The sequence below is a fragment of the Crocodylus siamensis genome, chromosome 4, assembly GCF_052110815.1.
Source record: "Crocodylus siamensis isolate JL-2025a chromosome 4, ASM5211081v1, whole genome shotgun sequence".
NCBI lineage: Eukaryota > Metazoa > Chordata > Crocodylia > Crocodylidae > Crocodylus > Crocodylus siamensis.
In genome coordinates this window covers 146,311,619-146,333,796 of record NC_143398.1, presented here as the reverse complement: position 1 = coordinate 146,333,796, position 22,178 = coordinate 146,311,619, and the positions used below count along the sequence as shown (strand labels likewise).

General features: G+C 42.6%; 2 protein-coding genes across 7 annotated transcripts in view; one reads left to right on the top strand and one right to left on the bottom strand.

Annotated features, from left to right (window-relative positions):
- The window catches only part of NBR1 (NBR1 autophagy cargo receptor), a 34,578-nt gene extending 34,241 nt beyond the window's left edge, over positions 1-337 (bottom strand). The window contains exon 1 of one of the 2 annotated variants that reach the window (XM_090044081.1): positions 79-337. The gene's annotated coding sequence lies outside the window, so the exon portion shown is untranslated. The remainder of the gene's footprint in view (positions 1-78) is intronic. The other variant, XM_090044082.1, reaches the window with a different exon arrangement.
- Positions 338-669: 332 nt separating this feature from the next.
- The window catches only part of BRCA1 (BRCA1 DNA repair associated), a 56,287-nt gene continuing 34,778 nt past the window's right edge, over positions 670-22,178 (top strand). For 2 of the 5 annotated variants that reach the window (XM_090044075.1, XM_090044080.1), the window contains exons 1-10: positions 770-1,226; positions 2,443-2,541; positions 5,006-5,059; positions 6,915-6,995; positions 7,547-7,635; positions 9,573-9,718; positions 10,638-10,746; positions 11,817-11,862; positions 16,592-16,731; positions 18,545-21,949. In XM_090044075.1, the coding sequence (XP_089900201.1) occupies positions 2,462-2,541; positions 5,006-5,059; positions 6,915-6,995; positions 7,547-7,635; positions 9,573-9,718; positions 10,638-10,746; positions 11,817-11,862; positions 16,592-16,731; positions 18,545-21,949 (4,150 nt within the window). In that variant the 5' untranslated portion in view covers positions 770-1,226; positions 2,443-2,461. Of the gene's footprint in view, positions 742-769; positions 1,227-2,442; positions 2,542-5,005; positions 5,060-6,914; positions 6,996-7,546; positions 7,636-9,572; positions 9,719-10,637; positions 10,747-11,816; positions 11,863-16,591; positions 16,732-18,544; positions 21,950-22,178 lie in introns of those variants that run through there. The other 3 variants (XM_090044076.1, XM_090044077.1, XM_090044078.1) reach the window with 3 other exon arrangements.

Sequence of the window (22,178 nt, the reverse complement as noted above, 5' to 3'; positions counted from 1 at the left end):
AGCTGGCCGCCACCGCCGCCCCAGGGGCGCACTCATCCCCTCGGCGCCGCCTGCCCGGGCCTACAAACTCGCTCTCACCGTGGCCGGACGCGCCCGCGACTCCTCTGCTCGGTTATGGCGATCCTAACATGGCGGATTGACCTCACCCGGCCCCTCACCGTTGCCGCCAGCCGATTGGTCAGAGCGACTGCCAATCCTCCCCTTCTGCCTGCTGGTTGGCCGCAGCGAAGGGGGCGGAGCGAAGAGTCGGAGAACCAAAACAATAAACAGAAGAGAGGAAACTAGGGCCGGGCAGAGCGACCCCCGGGCGGGACTACATGTTCCGGCATGCCCCGCGCCTCTCCCCTCACCGGTTCCGAACCCACAGTTGCTCAACTAAAGTCACAACTTCCACCCCGCACCGACGGAGTCATGACCCGCGTGTACCTCCCACGAAAGCCTGGTCCCTTGAACACCCCTTTCCCTCCTGACAACAAGCTATTCTACCCCTCATTCCACATGACGTAACAAACGCCCGCTGAGGCGGAGGGCCACATGCAGCGACTGGGCCAATAGAATCAATCAGTGCCCTACTTTCCGGCCGCGGGGCGCTATGCGGACGTCAGAGCTAATACAAGAGCTGTTGCCGACATGTGACTCCGTCTCCGCCGTGTGATTGGCGGCTGTGGGGGGCGGGCTCCGAGCGGGGGAAAAGGCGCGAAAGGCTGTCTGCGCCAAGCGGAGTCCGGGGAGCGAGTGAGGGTGCGTAGGAAGCGACGCCGGGGCCGGGGCCGGGGCCGGGGCCGGGGCCGGGGCCGACCTAGCTGCGAAGGCGCAGAGGGATCGGGGCCGGGGCCGACCCAGCTGCGAAGGCGCAGAGGGATCGGGGCCGGGGCCGTCAGACAGCTCCGCGGAGCCGCCCCCGCCTGCTTGCTCGCGCAATCCCTTTGCGTCCCAGCCCGGGCCTTCCCCGCCGCGACTCGTATTTCGGCTTCGCGGAGCTTCGAGTCCGGGTGCCCTGCGGTCGTCAGGAGGGCGATGCCGGCCCGGACCCGCGCGCTTCTCGCCTTTCTCCTAAACAATGTGAAGCGTTTGATCCTTTCGACCTGAGCGACGTGGGTATTGTTGACGCTGAGACGGGCGCCCCCGGTCCTAGCCCTGGGAGTCAGTGGAGCCCGGGGCTGCCTCTCTGCAGTTCAGTAGCTTGCAGTGTGTGCCCTCGTTTGCTGCCATCTCCTTTCCCAGAGGTAGCCCTCACCTCTTGCTTGCCCGTTGGCACTCCTACAATAAGTTCCCAGCTTGCTGCTGTGGTTCCCTTTGTGTCTCAAGCTCTCTCTTTGCTGTGCGTATTCAAACTTTGTATCTCTGCCTTTAGAGCTGTCCATGAGCCAGTTTCTGCCCATAGGCATGGGCACAGGAGCTGTTTTTTCTTGCCATTTAAAGTGTTTTATTGCCGTGACTTAACAGAAGCGTATGGCTTTACAGCACTTTCAAAATGGGTACAGTGCTTTACATTAACCCTTGTTGAATTAGATATTAAACTTGAAGTGCTGTAATTTATAGCACTTCAGCAACCTACAGGGCTTTAAATAACTTTTGACCGGTGGAGAAACCTTAGGAGTCTGTGGAGCATCGTCTGCTTCTGAATCTGGAAATTGCAGGGAAGCTCACAGCCTATTCCTCCTCTCTCCCACCCCAAACACTGTACTTCTATTGTGTTTAAGAGCATTATAGCTTTATAAAGTTATAAAAAGTGCTCTAAATTACAGTATTGTAAAACTTATGTACACACCCTAAATTTCCAGTGTGATCTGTTTTCATGTCCCATCTGCCCTATTAACAAAAACTTAACATTGATACCCCTTGGACTTCTTGCATAAACACCACTGTTTTTTATTTTGCTTTACGTAGCTAGAAAGCCCTTGCCTTATTCAGATTTCTCTAACCTAAAGCCTCAAACAAACTAGTTCATCTATTAAATTAATACTTCATTGGCAGGTGTGGGGGGAGAAAGGCGAACTCTTTTAGTAAGACCTATATGTGAGCACAAAAAGTTCTTACTGAATTATTTTTTTAAAGCTTTCAGTATTGCCAACTCTCATGATTTTTGGTGTTGTTCTTAAAGACTGTGGTTCAGGAATGTGGAAAAACTTAGCTTTTGTAAAAAAAAAAAAAAAGTAAATATATATAAAAAAAAGCTAAGTTTTTCACATTCTCAAAATGTAGACTTTAAGAACAATGCCAAAAATCATGAAAGTTGGCAATGCTGCATTTTCAGTGCTATATTGGCCTTGTCTTCTTTTGTGTTCATTATTTCAAGTGTCTGTTCTGGATTGTAAGCTCCTCAGGCTCTTTGAGGAGCCTGGCATGTGGTCTGTATTAATGTAATAATGTCCATATTCAAGCCTGAGATGCATTAGATACCATGCAAAAATAAATTGTAATGCCTTTTCTTTTGGGTAGGGTATTTTGGAGCTGAAGGATGGACTTCTCTGTGGTTGCTCTTGGAGATGTTCAAAATGTACTTTCAGCTATGCAGAAGAATTTGGAATGTCCAATATGGTATGTCAAGGAAATGACCTGGATTTTACAGTGGGTTAAAATATAACATTTTCTAAACTTGTGAGTTTTTTATTCTTGTATCCAAACACTATTTGCTATAGATACAATTGGCAAAATGCCCAGAATGTTGGGCCATTTGGAAAATGAATCCCTTTGCATCTCAGAAAATAGTGAAATAACGTTTTCCTGGTCAGATCTAAGCATGAAGTGCAGCGCAAACACTTCAATACAGGTGGCAAATAAGTGCTAACAACACTTCAATACAGGCTGCAAATAAGTGCTAACAAACTCTGCCTGTGATAGTGAGCTATGAAACTCCTAGCCTTTTAACTCCTCAGTAAGAAAATCACTGCAATATGTTTATGAGGTCACTTTCTTTGTGTCTCTAATTTAAGTGAGGCTTATAATCATTTAAGACTAACAATGAATTGAAGCTCCAAAATTTAGGATCCTTGTTGATCTATCTTCAGGCAAACTTGTAATTCCTGAGAAATGTGTATCTAGTATATTTTACATATGTTAGCAAATGATTCAGGGATGAAAGATATGATTCTAGGATTTTTTTTTAATGAGCTTTTTTTTTTTTTTTAGTGTTTGTTCAGTTTAAACATTATCTCCTTAATCAATTAAAAATTCATCTGAATCAACTGCAGTGGAGATAATTTCTGTTACAGAGTCAGTGTAGATAAGCCAGTATTCTTTGCAGTAGAGCAGTATAATGTCATGTCAGTAGATTCTGGAGCAGCTTAAGTGTGTTGCACTGATACTACTTTGGTCACTGGATTGTCATTAAGACATGTTATAATGACAATAAATGGTGGCACAACAGAAATGAAAACATCATCGTGGCTTGCAGGAAAAATGCAGTCAAGTTCAGTGGACAAGGTATTGCTGTCAGATCTGCCTGCTAGATAGTTCCCACCATGTTCTGTTCTCTGTGTGCATAGAACTTAAGGGAATGCAGAATATCTGGTCTGAGAGAAATTTGTACTAATTTTATTGATACTTTCTGTTTAATTAAGGAATTCTGAAAGGCAACATGGATTCAAGAGTCTTAAAACTAACAAAATATTTGGTCAACAATAACTGAAGGGGGGGAAAAAGTGTAGTTTAATTTAAGAGCCACCAAACCAGAGAAGCAGTAGATGGCAGTACTTCTGGAATCGATTAGCAGGTGCTGTACAATGGTGATGGCAGTTATATAATGTGAACAGGCAAACCTATGGATACTTTCGGGGTTCAGCTGTTTAGCTTGCATTTTTATGGGAAACAGTCATAAAAGTGTAATGTTCTCTTACTACAGCAGTTTAAGTTATTGGTTCAAAAAGTTAGTTACCAGCATAAAAGCTAAGGATCCAGGAACAGAAGTTAAGGCTGGTAACTAACTTTGGCTGTTGTTACTATATATTGTATACTTTGCTATGAATTATTATTATTATTTAGACTGCCTTGTAGCAGAAATGACTGAGTTTATTTGAGCCATGTTTTCTCATCCAAGTCATCTCATCCAAGCCAATTATTATGGAATGTGAAAGCCTATCTTATCTTCTCAGTAATTCACGTTATTGCAAGCACATCTAACTTGTCCTGCACTCTCTGCACTGTCTGCCTATAAAAAAAAAACTGGCTTAAATTCGAGGTCTCAATCTTTATCCTAAGGCACTGAATATTTTGAATGTAGGATACCTAAAATAATCCCTATACATCTGAGACAATGACTGCAGATGAAAGTCCTGCTTCTCTGCTATAATGGAACTGTTCACAGAAAGGATAAAATTTATTTGTGCAGGAGATCTGAACTTCCTTGGGCTCATGCAGGACTGGGGAGTAGCCTCTCACTGGCATTAAGAACCACCACAGACCTTTCTATCCTTTGTTCCAGGTGCAAGGTGCACACCTTTTGTCTTTGTTTTTGTTAAACAAAGTACACAGCAGAATATTTTTATATTAAATTGTATAAACAAGAAAAGAAAAATCCAGCCTCCCAGCTCTTCCTTAGTGAGAAGAAGAGAAAAAAGAAATGCACTTGACAGATGCTAGTATCCCTTCAACATACAGGGAAAGTGTTCTTACTGCAGGGATCAGAATTTTGTAAGGTCCTCAATGGAATATGTATTAAAGACTTGTCTTCCGAGCTTGTGCATGAGAAGTCAGTGTTAAAGATGAAGACTTTGCTGAAGAAAAAGTTGTCCCTTGTCACGCTGAATTGGAATCTTCAGAAAATGTACCTTATTGACAGAAGGAAAGAGAGAGAGTTGTGTGGGGGCAAAAAACAAGTAGAGTATACTGCGGGCAGAGGCAGATACTTTGCTTGGCTCTTAACTGAAATAACATAATTTGTGTTTTTCTTGGCAATTTTTTTAAATTTCTAGTTGAATAAAGTTTTTGTATTTATGAATTGTATTTTTGCTTTATTTTTGTTACAAGCAAGTGAATTGAGGTTGTTTGTTTTTGTTTTTTCCAGTTTGGAAGTGATAAAAGAGCCAGTCTCAACAAAATGTGACCACATATTCTGCAGGTATGCCTTCAGAATTTCTTTAGTCCACATGAGTAAAGGTTCCACTATCCTATATAAACTTTCTCCCATTACTCCTAATGGAATAGACTGCTTTGGTGCATTTACATATGCGCTTCACTGAAGGGTAGGCTAATTGGCTCCATAGTAAAGCGTCACCATCTACATGTGCACCAGTATTGGGGCACAGTAAACTAATTAACTCCACCATAAGATAGTACTGCCAGGGACAGTACTATCCTACAGCAGAGTAATTTACTGAGCTGAAACTCATGCATAGCCACTGCAGTTTACACCCAGTCAGCCCAGGCAGCAGGGAGACGGACTCCTGCCTGCTGCCTAGCCACATGGCTCTGCGCTTGCAGCACCCTTGTGCCCCAGCCAGCTCCTCCAATGCTGCCACCTGGAGCCCAGAGCTGAGTCCCCATGCCTGCTGCCAAGCCAGGCTTGTTCCATCCTGGCTCAAATTGCTGCTTTTTCAGGTGCACGCATAGATGCTGTGCACAGAAGTAGTTTACTCTGGCTTTGCTTTGTAGATGCACTCCTTGTTAGTTGATTAATAGTTAGCTATATCAAAAGGAGGAAATCATAGAATCCTAGAAAACTAGGGTTGGAAAGGACCTCAAGACCTCAGCTAGTTCATCCCCTTGTTCAAACCAGAACCATCCCCAACTTGGTCATCCCAGCCAAGGCTTTGTCTAGCTGCGTCTTAAAAACCTCCAACGATGGATATTACACAACTGCTCTGGGTAACCTGTTCCACTATTATACTACCCTCCTAGTGAGAAAATTCTCCCCAAGATCTAACCTAAAGTTCCCTTGCTGCAACTTGAGACCATTGCTCCTTGTTCTGTCATCTGCCACCACTGAGAACAGTAACTCCATCTTCATTGGAACCCCTGTTCATGTAGTTTAAGGCTGTTGTTAAACCCCCACGCAGTCTTTTCTTGTCTAAGCTAAATAAATCCAGTTTCCTCAGCCTCTCCTCGTAAGTCGTGTGCTCCAACCCCATTGTTGCCCTCTGCTGGACAATTTGTTCATATCCATTCTGTAATGGGGAGTCCAAAAGTGAATGCAGTACTCCAGATGTAGCCTCACCAGTGTTGAGTACAGGGAGATAACCACTTCCCTTGTCCTGCTGGCAACGCACCTACCAATACAGCCCAGTATGCCACTGACCTTTTTGGCAACAGGGGGCACATTGTTGGTGCATATATTCAGCTTATTGTCCACTGTAACCCCCAGGTCCTTTTCTGCAGAGCTGCTACCCTGCCAGTCAGCCCCCAGCTTGTACCAGTGCATGGGATTGTATCCTAAGCACAGGATTTGCATTTGTCCTTGTTGAACCTCATAAGATTTATTTTCGCCCACTCCTCCAATTTGTCTGGGTCACTCTGAATCCTAGCCCTACCCTCCAGTGTATCTACTACTGCCCCAGCTTGGTGTCATCTGAAAACTTGCTGAGGGTGCAGTCTGTGCCATCTTTCAGGTCGTTGATGAAGATATTGAACAAAACCAGCCACAAGACTGACCCTGGGGTACTCCACTTGATACTGGCTGCCAACTAGACATCAAGCCACTGATTACTACTCTCTGGCCCAATGCTTCAGTCAGTTTTCTATCCAGTCTATTCTAACTGAGAACTAGTGGCTCTTTCACAGACAATTTCAGAAGCAAGTTGTTCAATTCATTTCCAGCTCAGTTAAAATAAAACAAATGTTCAGCTTGCAAACATGTTTATACAGGTTTAAGGTTATTTTTATGAAAGAGTACCCATCAAAATGGGTGCAGTTTTAGAAAAATAAACCCTTTTATTAAAAGAAGTTACCAGGCATGGTGTTTCCTTCTCTCTTTATAGATTCTGTATGTTTAAACTTCTCAGCAAAAAGAAAAACAGTCTGGTACAGTGTCCAATGTGTAAAACTGAAGTTACCAAAAGGTAATGTATACGGGGGACTGTGGCATTGGGTGCAGAAGAAGCTGACTGAGCTCTTTTTTAAGAGAAGATCCAGTATCTACTGCAAATATCTTCACAAATAAGACACAAAATTATGAAAAGTGGAAACTTTGGAAGTATTGTCTCTTTGAAATGCTCATCAGAGTTTCCAGAAATATTGACAGTTCATTAGTGGCAACTCTCTTTGTCTGTGACTATCTCTAAATTGTTGCATAGTTCATAGCAAATGTTTATAATGAACAGTGTTGCTAACAGATTTTACACAGACCCCTAAACTTGCATTCAATTAATTAAGTATAACAAATATGGTGAGCACTACATCTTGGGTTATTCTGAAATGAGTGATGCTTTAACTAGTGATGATGGCTACAACTTCTTGGGAAACTGTCCCCACTCAATTTGCATTACAGCTTTGCTTTCCACAGAGTAGAGCTCCCTGCCTTTTTTGTTTAGCCCAAATTCTAAAGGAATTATTGGTAATCTACCCATACCTTTATCTTGGAAATGCATCTCTTGGGGTGGTATTTTTTCAGAAGTCTTCAGGAAAATTCCAGATTTAAGCAACTGATTGAAGGACTGTTGAAAACTATCCATGCTTTTGAACTTGATGCTGGAGTGAAGTGTAAGTGTATTATTTTTTTTCAAACACTTTCATTCATTATAAACTTACAGGACTTCTATCAGAATAATATACTCAGGCCTTAAGGTGCAAAACATCAGTGCAGGTAGTATTAAAGGTACACAAGTGACTTATTGGCAGAAGTTTGATTGAAAGTTGCTTGGCAAAAATCCCACCCAGCAGTTTCTTCGATATTGTTTTCTCTGTGTGCTGCCTACCTTATTTTTACTGTTTAGCTGAGAGGTGGCTTAACATATATTGTCTACTAATTTTAATTCTGTAAGTGTATGACAAAAGTCTGTTTCTGCTTCATTTTTGGATGACTGCCCCTAAGCTGCCTTACTGACGGTCTTTTTTTTTTTCCTTCCTGTTATAGTTGCTCGTAGAACAGGGGTAGGCGACGTTTTTTGGCCGGAGTGCTGAAAAACAGCACGATGCCTACCTTGGAAGGTGCCAGAGTGCCGACATGGCAGAAAAACAAAATGAGGGCAAGGGGTACATGGTAGGATGCCCTGCTTGTGCCCCATGCCCCCCACCCAAAGCCCCTGCCCCAGCAGGGCTTGCAACATCCCAGCGGCCTGCTGGGAGTAGCCCAGGATCCTGGCTGCTACCAGGAGGCTCCAAACAGCTGTGCCAGGCTCCTGCATCAGCTACACACTGGCACATTCAGGCGTGCCTCAGAGCAGGTGATGGGGGAGGGGCCTGAGGCAGCGCAGCCCTGGTCTGAGCCCGGCACAGTTGTTTGGAACCAGTCTGGGCTCTGGGCAGCTGCAGCAAGCAGTGGGCAGAGTGCAAACAGCTCTGCCAGGCTGCACATCTCCGGCATCAGCTCTGTGCTGGCTGTGACTGTGTGCACCTCGGGGTGGACAGCAGGGCAGCACAGCCTGCCCCGAGGTGCCCGTGCAGTCCCCCAGCACGGAGCTGACACCAGAGCTGTGCAGCCCAGCAGAGCTGTTTGCACTCTGCTAGCTGCAGCTGCCCAGAGCCCAGGCTGGCTCTAAACAGCTGCGCCGGACTCATCACCTCCATGCCGGGAGCTGAGGAGAGACCAGGGTTGCGCTGCCTCCCCCACCACCCTCTCCAAGGTGTGCCTGCATGTGCCAGTGTGGAACTGATGCAGGAGCCCACGCAGCTGTTTGGAGCCTCCCGGCTGCAGCTGGCCCCGGCTCTGGGGAGCTGCTGCCAGCCAGGATCCTGGGCTGCTCCCAGCAGGCAGCTGGGATGCTGCAAGCCCTTCTGGGAGCAGCCTGGGCTCTGTCGCTGGCAGCAGCTACCCAGAGCTAGGGCCGGCTGCAGCCGGGAGTCTCCAAATAGCTGTGTCGTGGCGTGCCAAGCAAAATGGCCTCACATGCCATGCTCGGCACATGTACCTGGGGTTGCTGACTCCTCTTATGAGACAAGGTTGTGAGGCACTGCAGTGATTGCATCTTAATTGCCACCTTCAAACATTCTGATATGAAATTTCAATTTTTTAGTACATGACTTGGAGTCATGTTATTTGTATTTCAAGAGAGTGGGGTGTATTTTATGGGAGGATGGTTTGATATGAAAAGCAGGACAGTTTCTCAGCATTGCATTTGTTTTTAGGGTGTTATGATGTTACTAGTTCTAGGACTGGATCCTGCCAGCTGATCCATGTGCTCAGATTGGTTTGCAAGATTAAGGCCTTCGTAAATTTTATTACCTTTTTAAAGAAATTCTTAACAAATTGGATTTGGGACACTTCTGTAGTGCAGTGTTAATTCAGGTAGTTTTGATCATTACTAACCTTAATAGATAAGGGCCTGTTGTGTGTATAGCAGATACCACTGATATGTTAAAAGATTTTTTATCGTTGTCTGTTATTAATGGCCATTTTATAAATAGACAAGAAACATTTTCTTATACCACAACAATGACAGTGTTCCTTTCCGCCCCCTCCCACTGTTGTTTATTTTCAGTTTTAAACCATCAGGATTTTTCTAAAAAACCCATAGAAACCAGTTCTGCTGACACCCTCCATAAAGAAAGTTGTGTCATCCAAAGTAAGGGCTACCGAAACAGACAAAAAAAAGTTAAAGAAAATGGACAAGAAAATCTTACCCTGGTAACTTTCTGTCTTTCCCCTTGCTTTCTTTCCTCTACTACTTGGAATATAAATTACTATTTTTACTAGGAACATTACTTTGAGCAAAATGTAAAGTGGCCAACAGCAGGTTGTTTTGTTTTATTACAGTTTGACTCCGATTTTCTGATCTTCCTATATGATCTTCCCCTTAAGATAACTTACTTGAAAGAAGTTGCTTGAATAAAATAGCTTAATTGCTTTAAATCTTAAAGGATATATTTTAGTTATCACTGGATTTACAACTCTGAGGCTTTTCCTACTCATGTATAATAGGGAAACTGAAAAACATAACTATTAAAGGAACACCAGTGACTGGTTTATTTTTTTTAAACCAAACAAATGTATAAAATTACTTGATATGGTAATAGTGTCTGAAGAATAATTGATTTTCTTTTTCTTTTTTTTAGTAGGGCTAAACATTTTGTTTTAGGTCCTCGACGAATAGCGGCCACTGCAGTTAGGTTTCTTGATTGTTTGTTTTTGTGCTTGTGTTTTGTATTGAATTTAAATATATTGTTGTCTATTTGTAACCAAAAGATATTTTATAATGGGTACTGATTATGTTGAGCATAAGCATGTTTGTGTAGTATCTTTTGAAATGCTTTTTTTCTATGCAAAATATAGCAGAGGTATAACTGAATGGTTTGCAATATTAAATGCATACAAATAGTGTCTATTGCACTAGAATATATTTTCTTAATTGCACAATATTCTTCAAGTAATTTAACCTAAATTAAGTATACTAAATCACATACTTTAAAATTCCTTCCAGAACTTGAAGGCAAATTATTCTTCTTTTTACCCCCTAATCAAGAGAACATTCTGTCCTATGTAATACTGCCTGGGCTTTTTTCCCCCCCTAAAATACATAACCACTTCCTATCTATTTCTTTACCAGCAGGGAGCTATCACTGGTGTACAGCTTTCAGGCAACATGGTTAAGTGGAGTTCCCCAAGAAACAAAAGGAGAAAACTGGAATCTGATAAAATAATGTACATTGAATTTGGTAAGAGCAGTGGTTTATAACTGTTGATCTGAAGTATAATAAAACGTGTGTTGTTCCTCTCATCACTGATTCAAAAAAAGCTTTACATGCAATAATTCTTTTTTTAATAACGCATGAGCAAGAGGACAAGCAATGGAATTACAAGGCAAGGAACACAGAATTGATAAATGGAAGTAGTTTTCTCCCACAGCATGTAATTAATTCATAGAACCCACTGTGACAAGAAATCTATAAGGCTGAAAACTTAAGAATATTAAAAAAAAGTAGGGGGGGAATCTTTTTATAGATGTGAGAAAAATCCAGAGTTGATGATGCTAAAATATTTCAATCTTCATGAGTTAAGCCAAAACTGTCCAGCTTGAGTGCCTGGGGGCTGCACACTGCACTAGTAACATGCTTTGGGCTGCATGCTCAGGGGGCCACCATGTAGGAAGTGTGAGCTCCACCCCTGCCTAGCCATGCAGGCAGCAAAATCACCAGATCCCTTGATATGCTTTCCTTCCCTAGAGACCCCATCTGGGCAGGAACGCATAAGCCCCATGTTAAAGCCGCATGGGGCACCAGTCAAATGGCCCTGGCTTAAGCCATTCTCTAATTATGAGAAGAATTAGATCTAGTATGGGAAGTTCTAGTATTCTATATGTGGCTACTGGGGATCTTTTTCTAGAGATGTAAAACTTTAAACAATTAATCATGTAATGCATAAGTGCAGTGATCACTGGTTAGCTTACTGATTTATCCTTTAGTTCAGACCTAGTCTGGGGCTGTGGGGGGAGGGAAGCCACAAGGAGTCAGAAGGCAGCAGTGCTGGGGTGGGGGGGAGTGTATAAAAAACCTAGTTCATGGCTTTATGTTGGAGAAACTGTGTGTAGAGAGAAATCATTATACCTAGTGTAAAGTGGTTGTATAATCAAGATGGATTTTATATATTATTAGTTGAAACCACATCATCCTGAGAAAATAGTTCATATACGCTTGTATCAATAGAGTACACTGAAACCATAACATGTTCTGGTTTGCCTTTGTGTCCTCTGAGCCAAAGTGCTAATATCTGATTTGGTTTGTTTCAGGTTCTGATTCTTCTGAAGATCTCTTTAAAAAGGCAGGTGGTAGCAGGTAAGCTAAAGAAAATGATGTCAAAAACGTGGTCTTTTCTAACTTAGCTCATCTAAGTTCATTTGTTGGTTTTAAAGAATCAGATGTGCTGCAGTGTTGTGAAGAGACATATAAAACAGTGGTAGACATCTTTGAAAGAATTTACTAAATGGAATTCAGTTGCCAGTAAACATTATGTACGAAATGTCTGCTTTATGTCAGAAGGCTAGCTGTTAGGATTGTAGACAGTTAAATGACAATTCTATTTATACCGTTTACCACTTACTATTTACCATTTAGTAACCTCTGACAGGGACCGTTCTAGCCCCTTATATCTTCACCAGGATCCTGGTGCTGCGTGGGCCCCAGGGTGTTGGCAGGGAGCCACAGGTGGGAGGCAGGGGGTGCAGCTGAGCCACTAAGGGGCAGTACACTGCCTGGTGCATGGTGAAGACAGGGGGCTGGGGCAGGATCTGTTCCTGCTGGAGGTCACTAAACTAGGTATGAGCTATTGGTTAACCATTTAACTGATATAATTGGAGGAGGTTAAAAAGATAATTTCTTAACCAACATTTATATCCCAACTATTGAGGATTATACTGTGTAGGTATATACTTAATTAAATCCAAATATGCGATGTCAACTTCTGGACTCTCCAACAAAGTCTAAACATCCAAATGGTCCTCCTTCTATCTCCATATATGCAGATCCCTGAATTGAAGCACTGTGATAGAAGTCTGACAAGGGTACATGCACAGATGCTCCTTTCAACAGTAAAATTAAATCTAATACTTGTAAAAAATGCGGTTTTTGCTTCCTTCATACCATTGTTGTCCTGCATTACAGGCAACCCCCACTTAATGCTGTTTTGCTTAGCGCCCATTTCACTGTTATACCTGGTTTCATTTAGCGCTCACGGGCTTCGCTATAATGCTCGTGGTTATCTGGCAGGGAGCATTGACGGCGCACAACCTCATCGCCATCTTTCCTCGTCAAAAATTCTCGTGTACTGTGGTCTTTGGTGCTCTGTGCTCTTTCATGCGTGTGCCATTGTCTTGCTTCATTTTTTGAGTTGCACCAGAAGAAGGCTAAGAGCCTGTATGATGGTTTACAGAAAAATTTGCCTGAGGGGTCTGGTTCTGAGCCTTGTTATGCAAGTAAGGGGTGGTTCAAAAGATTTAAGAGACGCAGCAATTTGCATAATGTTTCTATTCAGGGGGAGGCTGCTAGTGCTGACACCCAGGCAGCTTCCAGCTATAAAAATATGCTTATGGAAATTATTGCGGAGACGGGTTATATGCCTCAACAAGTCTTCAGTGCTGATGAGACAGGCCTCTTCTGGAAAAGGATGCCTTCTAGGACCTACATTTCCAGGGAGGAGAAGTCGGTGCCAGGTTTCAAGGTGTCCAAGGATTGACTTACTTTATTGCTTGGTGGTAATGCTGCAGGGGGTTTTAAATTGAAACCAATGCTTGTATACCACTCAGAAAACCCCAGGACTCTCAAAGGGTATCTTAAAAGAGGTCTGCCAGTCATTTGGAAGTCTAACAAGAAGGCCTCAGTGACAGTGTAAGTCTTTCAGAGTTGGTTCAGGGATTATTTTTGTCCTGCAGCTGATAAAACCTTTGCTGAGAACAATCTGTCCCACAAGGCACTTCTCATTTTAGAGGATGCACCAGGATATCCTACCACGCTTGATGACCTCAGTGATAATGTAAAAGTTGTTTTCCTGCCCCCAAATACCACCTCCATCATACAGCCGGTGGACCAGGGTGTCATTGCTGTCTTTAAGTTAGGAGCAGGCAATTATTTCGGGTGGTGGGCTGCTTACTGAGTTTTGGCAAGCCATCAAGGGCCGCGTGGCAGGCAGCCAGGGCCAGGTTCCCTAAATTTCATAGACATTAGGGCTGGAAAGGACCTCGGAAGATCGAGTCCAGCCCCCTGCCCAAAGGGCAGGAAGTCAGCTGGGGTCATAGGATACCAGCAAGATAAGTATCCAATTTGCTCTTGAAGGTGTTCAATGTAGGTGCATGAACCGCTTTCGATTGGCAGGCTGTTCCAGACCTTGGGGGCTTGGACAGTAAGGAAATTCTTTCCTATGTCCAGCCTGAAACAGTCTTGTAGTAGTTTATAACCATTCGATCTCGTCATCCCCTGGGGTGCTCTGGTGAACAAACATTCCCCCAGATACTGGTGGTCACCCCTATAAACTTATAGGTGGCCATCAGATCACCCCTGAGCCCACGCTTTTCCAGGCTAAAGAGCCCCATGGCTCTCGGCCTGTTGTCGTAAGGTCTGTTTTCCTGACCTCTGATCATGCATGTGGCTGCAGATAAATATTAATTTTCTAAATTTTTTAGGGACCCTGTGGGCCAGATTGAATGGCCTGGTGGGCCTTATCTAGCCCATGGGCTGCATTTTGCCCACTCCTGCTTTAAGGCTTATTACATAAGGAAAACATTTGCTCAGACAGGGCTACAGAAGGAGAGGATGCTCCAACCCTAAAATAATTTTGGAAGGGCTATCATATCCGCAAGGCAATAGATAACATTTCAAGTGCCTGGGATGAAGCTGCCTCCAAAACAATGAATGGTGTCTAGCAAAAGCTTTGGGCAGATTGTGTCCAGGATTCCCACAAGGTTGAGGAACCAGTGGTGACAATTCAGGACAATATCGTTGAGCTTGAAAGGAAAATTGGATTTGATGAACTTGAACCTGAGGATACTGAGGAGTTGATCGATTCCAACAGCGAGGAATTGAGCAATGAGGATCTCATTCAAATAGAGCAGCAGAGAAGCCATGAAGAGGAGGAAATGTTTAACCAGATGTTTAACCAGAAAGGGCTTTAACCAGCAAAGGCATGGCTGAAACTTTCAACCTTCTTGAAGCTTTTCTTTCCTACTTTGACCCTGACATGCAGTGCAGTTCTGCAGTTGCAAGAAGAGTTAACAATGAAGTCAATTGTTACAGGCTGCTTTACGATGAAAAGAAGAAGCCCAAAGTGCAGCTATCAATGGATTCCTTCTTTAGGAATTGCATAACTCCAGCATCAACCCCTGCAACCAGCCCTCAAAAAAATCCTCAGCCAAGCACTTCAAAATCCCCTGAAACTGATACTAACCCTGACAGCTCTGATTTGGAGTGCTGAAGGAAGCCAAAAGAGCAAAAAGTAAAACTGAAAGTGCATCTGTGCATACCATTCATTATTTTATTTTGTAATTGTATACATTATTTCAAAGTTTAAAATGTTAAATAAAGTATTTGCGTGCATTTAGATGTTTGAATTAATTGATTTTATAGAACTAGTGGGGGATTTCAATGATTTCATAGTACGAGCGGGAAGCTTCAAGAACGAATGATCTCTACTTACATTCATTCCTATGGGACAATTGGTTTCACTTAACACTGTTTAGCTTAGCGCTTGGTTTTTCTGGAACCAATTAAAAGTGCTAAGCAGGGGTTGCCTGTACTTAGTTGCTGTAGCTTATAGTATAGTGGTTCTCAACCTTTTTAGGGTCAAGGCACCCCACCACCACTTCTGAATGAGGCAGTATCCCCAGCTGAGAACCCCTAGTGGTACTGCCTTGGCTAAACTGAGTGCTTCTCACTGGGCTCTGCTTCTGGGAAGAACTGTGAACATCTTATGGAAACTGCCCCAGTGGCACAGCCAGCCTGGGAACTGCTGTGTCATGAACTAATGTACTCCTCTTGCATTACGGCTCTGATTAAGCCTAAAGCAGGAAGGAGCTGCCTCATGATGCCAGCTCTTTCTGGTATGGTACCCCCAGCGCTCCTGGAGCAGAAGCAGACAGGACAGTTCCATCTTTGCTTCTCTGGAAAGAGCTTAGAGGAGGATGCACCAGACAGCTGTATGGTATGCTGCCTGCTTTACGCTGATTAGAGAAATGCAGAGCAGTTTTTTACTTGGCTGCTGCTGCAGCACCCCAATTGAGAACCATTGATGTAGTAAGTCTTACAATCACAATAGATAACTCTTGGTGTATATAGCATGTGTTAGTGACATAAAAGCCTCCAGTAGATGCTGAAGCATTTGTAGCAGTGATTAAATGCATAACAGACACATTTAGCTAACATTTGTTGTGGAATTTCACAGCAGAGTTGTGTGTTTCTTCCTGCCACTTCCATGAAGTCTGATTTTTTTTTTTTTTTTCTTTGAAGGGAAACATAGACTCAACTGTTATCTGGCTGTGTTGTCATTTAGTGGTTATGTTGTGCAGGATTTTCACTTACAGGCCTTAGATCCTCACTGTGAGAATAGCAGAATTCTCCAAGCTCTTGAATGACTCTTTTTTGATGGGAGGGCAGCAATGAGAAGCTAGAATGGTGCAGCTTCACCCCCTCTTTATTGTGTGCTCCTCCTGGCAGCTAGCAAAACTGTCCTCTGAAAGTTCTGATCATCTTCATTTCCACAGGGAGCAGAGTTCTAGAAAGAGAAGCCAATTCAAGATGGATCTCTCTGGGAGAAGTGGGGTGTGTGCACACATACATGCATATGCACATGTACTTTGTTATGCTCATACACTATATGTCAGGAAAGTTAATCAAGAAAGGTTTCTCCAAATTCTGTGTGGGAGCTGAATTGATGAATGCAAATCCTACAGGGTGTTACATTGAGAGAAGTGGAATTAAGCCATTAACTAACTTTTTTTTTTGCTCTTGAAAGCAGTCTTAGAACATTTTCATACTATCTGCCTGTATTTTTTTGTTTCTTTACAATGCTTCTCAACAGGGCTCAAGACAAAGAAATGTTTCAGACTCCACCTGAAAAGCCTGAAGAACTGAAGTATGCTGAGAATGAAAGTGAAAGTCCACACAACATGCAAGTTACCAACCTAGCTGGAAGAGAAATACTTCTTTCAGACTTCAGAGGTATGTATTATATTTTCATAGGCAATAGTACTTGTTAGAGGTGCATTGATACATCGGTCCAAGATGCAAAGAAAATTGACTGCATCGGAAAGTAGCTTTTTTTTGCTTGATGTGGGCGATAAATGCTCTCTGCATGTGTGCAGGTGCAGCACAACACATAGGCGGTGAGGAGTATAGCCTGGCAGCTTGGAGAGCTGTGTCCGGCTGGTGAGTCTGTTGTGGTGGGAGGGGAGAAGGGGGAGGGAAGGGGCTTTGGGGTGGAAGGGCAGACCAAAGCCCCCATGGTGAGGGAGGGGCTGGGGCTGGGGCTGGGGCTGGGGCAGGAGCAGGAGCAGGCACTCCCCAACTGGAGCAGGACAGGGCATGGCACGGGACAGAGCTGTGGCTTGTTCAGTGGGTGTGGGAGGGGCACGGGGCAGGTCCTGCAGCTACGCGTACCGCGGGAGGGCATGGGGGGTGGATATGTGCCCCCGGATCTGGGCAAGGCAGGCTGCCGCTGTGGGCTAGGGCCAGGGCTGCACTGGGATCTTCCTGCCAGTAGTATTTATGGACAGGGGAGAATTTTAAAAACAAGTACATTTGTTTGCATTACTATACCAAATTTACTGGTATTTTATTGATAATCTTGGCTAAAGTGTTTGCAAGTTAAGGTAAAAAATTAGGTGCATTTGTGCACTGGAACTGAGAAAAATGTAATGTAAATTAAATTTTTTTTATTCTCTATAGGTTCTTATGTAGTCTGTCATCACTGTAGTGTTGGAGTACTTTCCAATTGTGCAATAAACGGCTTAATAAATGTCTGTTAAACACTGTCCATTTCTTCTCTTATCCTTTTTCAGAGGGAGAATTGTATGAGCAACATAGCATTTTGTTGATTTTATTTATAAATTGAAGGAAGGTCACAGAGTCAACATTAACTCCCATTCCAAATGCAAGCATTTTATGGCCTTTAGTTCCTGTGGGAGCTTTGCCCCAGTCTGAACCAACCTTCAAGAAAGTGTTTGTCTTCCCTTGCTCATGTTTGCATTCTCTCCTGCACCCATGAGCTCTGTCGTTTTATACATTTCTGTTTTGCCAGAGGAGCAGCATTTTTCTCTGTAGTTTGCCTTGGAAATTTCAGCCATCTTCTTAAGGTTTCCTGGGCCTAGGCTACTGAACATCATGAAGACAAAAGGACCAAGACCTTCAACTTGATTTAAACTACATACCTGATGGATGTTTCTATAATTAACTGTTAATTAATGGTGTTTTTCCTGACACTGTAGTCAAAGCCTCTTACAAGATATTCTGCCATCTTCATCTGATAAACTTTCTAGTCATTCCACATGTTCAATCTACATTTTTTTTTTTTAGTTTATTCGTATTTTTTCATAGCTTCGTGTCCAAAAATAAATTTTGAAGAATCAGCAAATGAAAGAATCATTGTAGTATAATGAAATAATACTGCATAGAATTAACATTAAATCTGAGTAACATGCTCACCTGGAAACCCAGAGAAATGAATTGACTTGGTATTAATTAGCTTTTGAAGGTTGAAGAAGAGGGAATAGGACAGTGTAGTGGGAGTAATGAAAACTCTGATAGTAAATCTTATGGGAGAATGAGAGACAAGATAAGTCTAGAATAACTAACAGGAAATAGCTAATGAGTGTGTTAGGGGTATCAAACTCATATTTATGCTGATTTTCAGCTGTAACTGCTTATTTTAATAACATTTTTATTTATAAACAAAATACCTGTTAAGGGCTTCATTAGCCTTGCATATGCAAAACATGAAATGCTTAATAATTTATCTTTTTTTTTGTATTTTCAGGTGAATGTGATTTCTCAGAGGAAGGCTTAGGAAGCAGTGAAGACATTCAAAATATCAGTGAAAATTTCCAAGCTGCTCAAGTAAATTTGTCTGAAGAGCATTTAAAGAATAATCTCTGCGCTTCTGCCTCAAACTTGCATGCAGAGCCATGTGACAGAACAGCCAATGATACATCATCACAGAAAAAGGGCAGTAGTTTATTCAACAGTGCAGAAGAAATGAGTGTAGTGGGAGCTCAGTGCATCAGTAAAAGTGAAGAGCCTGGCTCACAGCACAGCCCTAAAAGCCAATCAGATAAAAACGAGGAAGCCAGTAGTGCTGTACAGTATGTAAAAACTTCTGAAACCTGTGAACAAAAGTGTGACTCCTTACATGAAGAAATGTCTTCTCTGGAGCAGCAGCTGCAGCCTGAAGCTGTGCCCACTGATACTTTGAGCCAAGTTTCTAAGAAAAGACTGAAGAAAAGCATTCAGAAAGTCAATGATTGGTTTTCAAAAAGCAGTGAGGTGCTCTCTTGTTCCCCTCAGGATGATGGAGCAGCTGACATAGAAGAGGGAGGCTCATGTTTGTCAGACAGAGATTCCTTTATTTCGGAGAAGACTGACATAATGGTAAACTGCTTGGAAGTTGCAATGGAATGTGAAAATGAAAAGAGTTTCTCAAAACCCAGTGTGCATAGCATTGAAAATAAAATATTTGGGAAAACTTATCAGAGAGATAGAAAGTCAAATTGGCGTGTTAGTCTTGGAGTGGTACCCCAGAATACGGAAGTGGAAGATGTTACTTCTGATGTGCAGCACTTGGATAATTCCAGAACTGACAGATCAAAGCGAAAAAGAAAGACTGTCTGTGGCCTGCAACCTGGAGACTTCATCAAGAAAAAAGATGCGAAGGTTGTAGATGAGCCTGATTGTCTTGTTGCTGCAAGGGGAAAAGCTGGTGAAGATTCTTCTGTTGTTGGGGGAGATCCAGTTTGTGAGAAAAAAGGGGAAAATACTTCAGCAGAACTTCCTCTCAAGAAAGGAGAATTCATCTTTAAAAATGGTGTTGAAAAGGTAATTGGTGACTGCACTGATGGAAAGCCAGAATTAAAGGTCTGTGACCAAAGGAATGCTAAAAAAAGATGTAGTTCTCTAACGGAGAGAAACAGACATTCAGCCAGAACCAAGCATACTCTACAGCTGGTAGTGAACAGAAACTCAAGTTCTCCTCATCAGATTGAGCTGCAGATTGATAGCTACCCAAGTAGTGAAGAATCAAAACGAATTGATTCTGAACAGAGACAAGTTAGACGCAGCAGAAGGCTTCAGTTACTGACTGGGGAAATGACAAAAGAAACCAGGAGAAGAGATGAGCCAAATGAGACATCAAGAAAGCAAGCCAATAAAAATGAAAGTTTTTCTTCTGGATTCCAGAGGGCTGTCTTGGTCTATGCCCCTGAATGCAAAGAACAGGTTGAACAGCAGGATATATTGAACCATAGCATACCTTTGTCAGACTGTAATTTGAAAGGTACCAATCTTGAAGCAAACAAGGTACACGCTAGTCCTGAAACCTCTTTTACCGTTATGGGAATTGAAAAAGATTTCTCAAATCCCTCACTACTACAACTTCAGGAAGCAAATACTTGTTCTCTGTTGGCCAGTGCAGACACTCAAGGCAGCCACTCACTCCTGCAGCTATGTTCCACGAATGTTGAGGAAACTGCTGGCCCAGTACTAAACTCACCTGAAACTAAGCAGTGCACAGCTACAGAACCTGACAAGAGCAAGTTACATGCTTGTTCACCCAAGGATAATGGATGTTATACAGGATACGACCCAGAAAGCTTCAAAAACCAAAAGATGACTGAAGCAAAAAGCATTTTGGAATTAAACACAGAAACTGAAGATAGTGAGCTAGATGTACAGTACCTCCGTAATATGTTTAGACATACAAAACGATTGTCATTTACTCTTCATTCTGGTCTAGTGAAGGAATCTGCAATAGAAAACACTGCTTCTGAAGCTGAAGGGAAGATGAGTACTAACCAGATAGAATACAGATATAACAGCAGAGATTTAAAAAATGATCCTCTGCATTTAAAAAACCCATCTGTAGGTCTGACTGGAGTCAGTGGGAGAGAGTCTAAAACCTGCCAAACAGCTAAAGATGTCTCTGGAAACGATACTGAATGCAGACACATTAGGGAGCATGGTGCAAATGCTCCACAAGTACAAAGTAAAGAGCAATTTTTGTCTTCAGCGAGGTTATTTGGTGCCAAAATTAAACATAAGAGCAGATTGCAAAGAAGAAAACAATCAGCTGAAAAGACAGTGTCCTCTGAAATAGTGAGAGAAAGTGAGTTAAATTTGGACCTAAACCAATATAATGGAAGTCTAAGTGATTGGAATAATATAGAAGAGCCCATTTTCCAAGGAAATGGTTTAAGCATAATTAACGGAACAGGCTCCAGTTCAGAAAGCAATCAAGCAGAAAAAAATGAAGTAGCTGAAAACAAACAGCCAGTATTAAATGTTCAGCCTGAATCTATGCTGAATTGTCTAGCAGTTTGTCAACAAAGTCCTGCTGAATTTAGTTGCAAAATCTCGGAAAAGAAATGCAGCGAGAGGGAAGGCAAACAAGTAAAGAGTGATAAAGAACAAATAAATCAAGTTGCCAACACGTGGGTACCTGAGTGTTTAATTTCAGAAGAAGCTCTGGAGCAACCCATAGAGGACACCAGTCGTTTTCCAGCACTGTCTGAGACCCCTGATGACTTAATGTTTTCTGCTGAAGACCTTAAAGGTAATAACAGCTTTTGTGATGCTGATAGGAAAAACATTTCTGCTGTGTTTGTTAAAACAGATGAGAATGCACTGGTAAGAGACATCAATAGTGACAGCAGTAGCTCTAAGTCTAGGTCTCAGACCTTTGTTCAGAGATCTCGAAGAGCGGTGCAGAAACTGCAGTTCTCTGAAGAGGAGTCTAATGAGGATGAAGACTTGCCATGTTTTCAGGAATTAATATATGGCAAGTCATCAAGTGCACACACTCAATCCCAAAAACAGAAGATGTCTGTGAGAAGATCTTCAAATCCCTCAGCACAGATTTTAGCACTGCAAAGTAGCAGCAGCGGCAGTGACAAAGTTGTACAGAAGATGCCTGAGGCCACCTTAAAAGAGGTGTGTGTTTCTCCAAGCCAAGAATCAGAATGCTCTGTTAACTTATTTTCTTCCCAGTCCAACATGTCAGAAGATTCAGCTAACAGACCAGAAGACTTGAGGCTAGTCCCTAGTACCAAAGAGAAGAAAAACTTCAGTGAAGGCAAAGAAGCTAGTCCACATGAAAATGAAGAGCTGAAAGGAAGAAAAAATGCTTTGCAAGATGAACACCAGGGAGACCCAAATTTGGAATCAAATATAGGTACAAATCAAGATTTACATCTTTGCTGCAGTTCATTGTTTGTACTACCAAACTGCTTAAAAGTCCTACTTCTATACTAGGACTACCCTGTATTGTGTATCTTACGAACACAGAACAAACAGTCCCTGCCCCCAGGAGGTTGCAATCAAGTTAACACCATAATTTACTTCCTCATGTTTTTCATTCTTGAAAATTAAATTCTCTATAGCAGGTACTAGGCGCAGGTTAA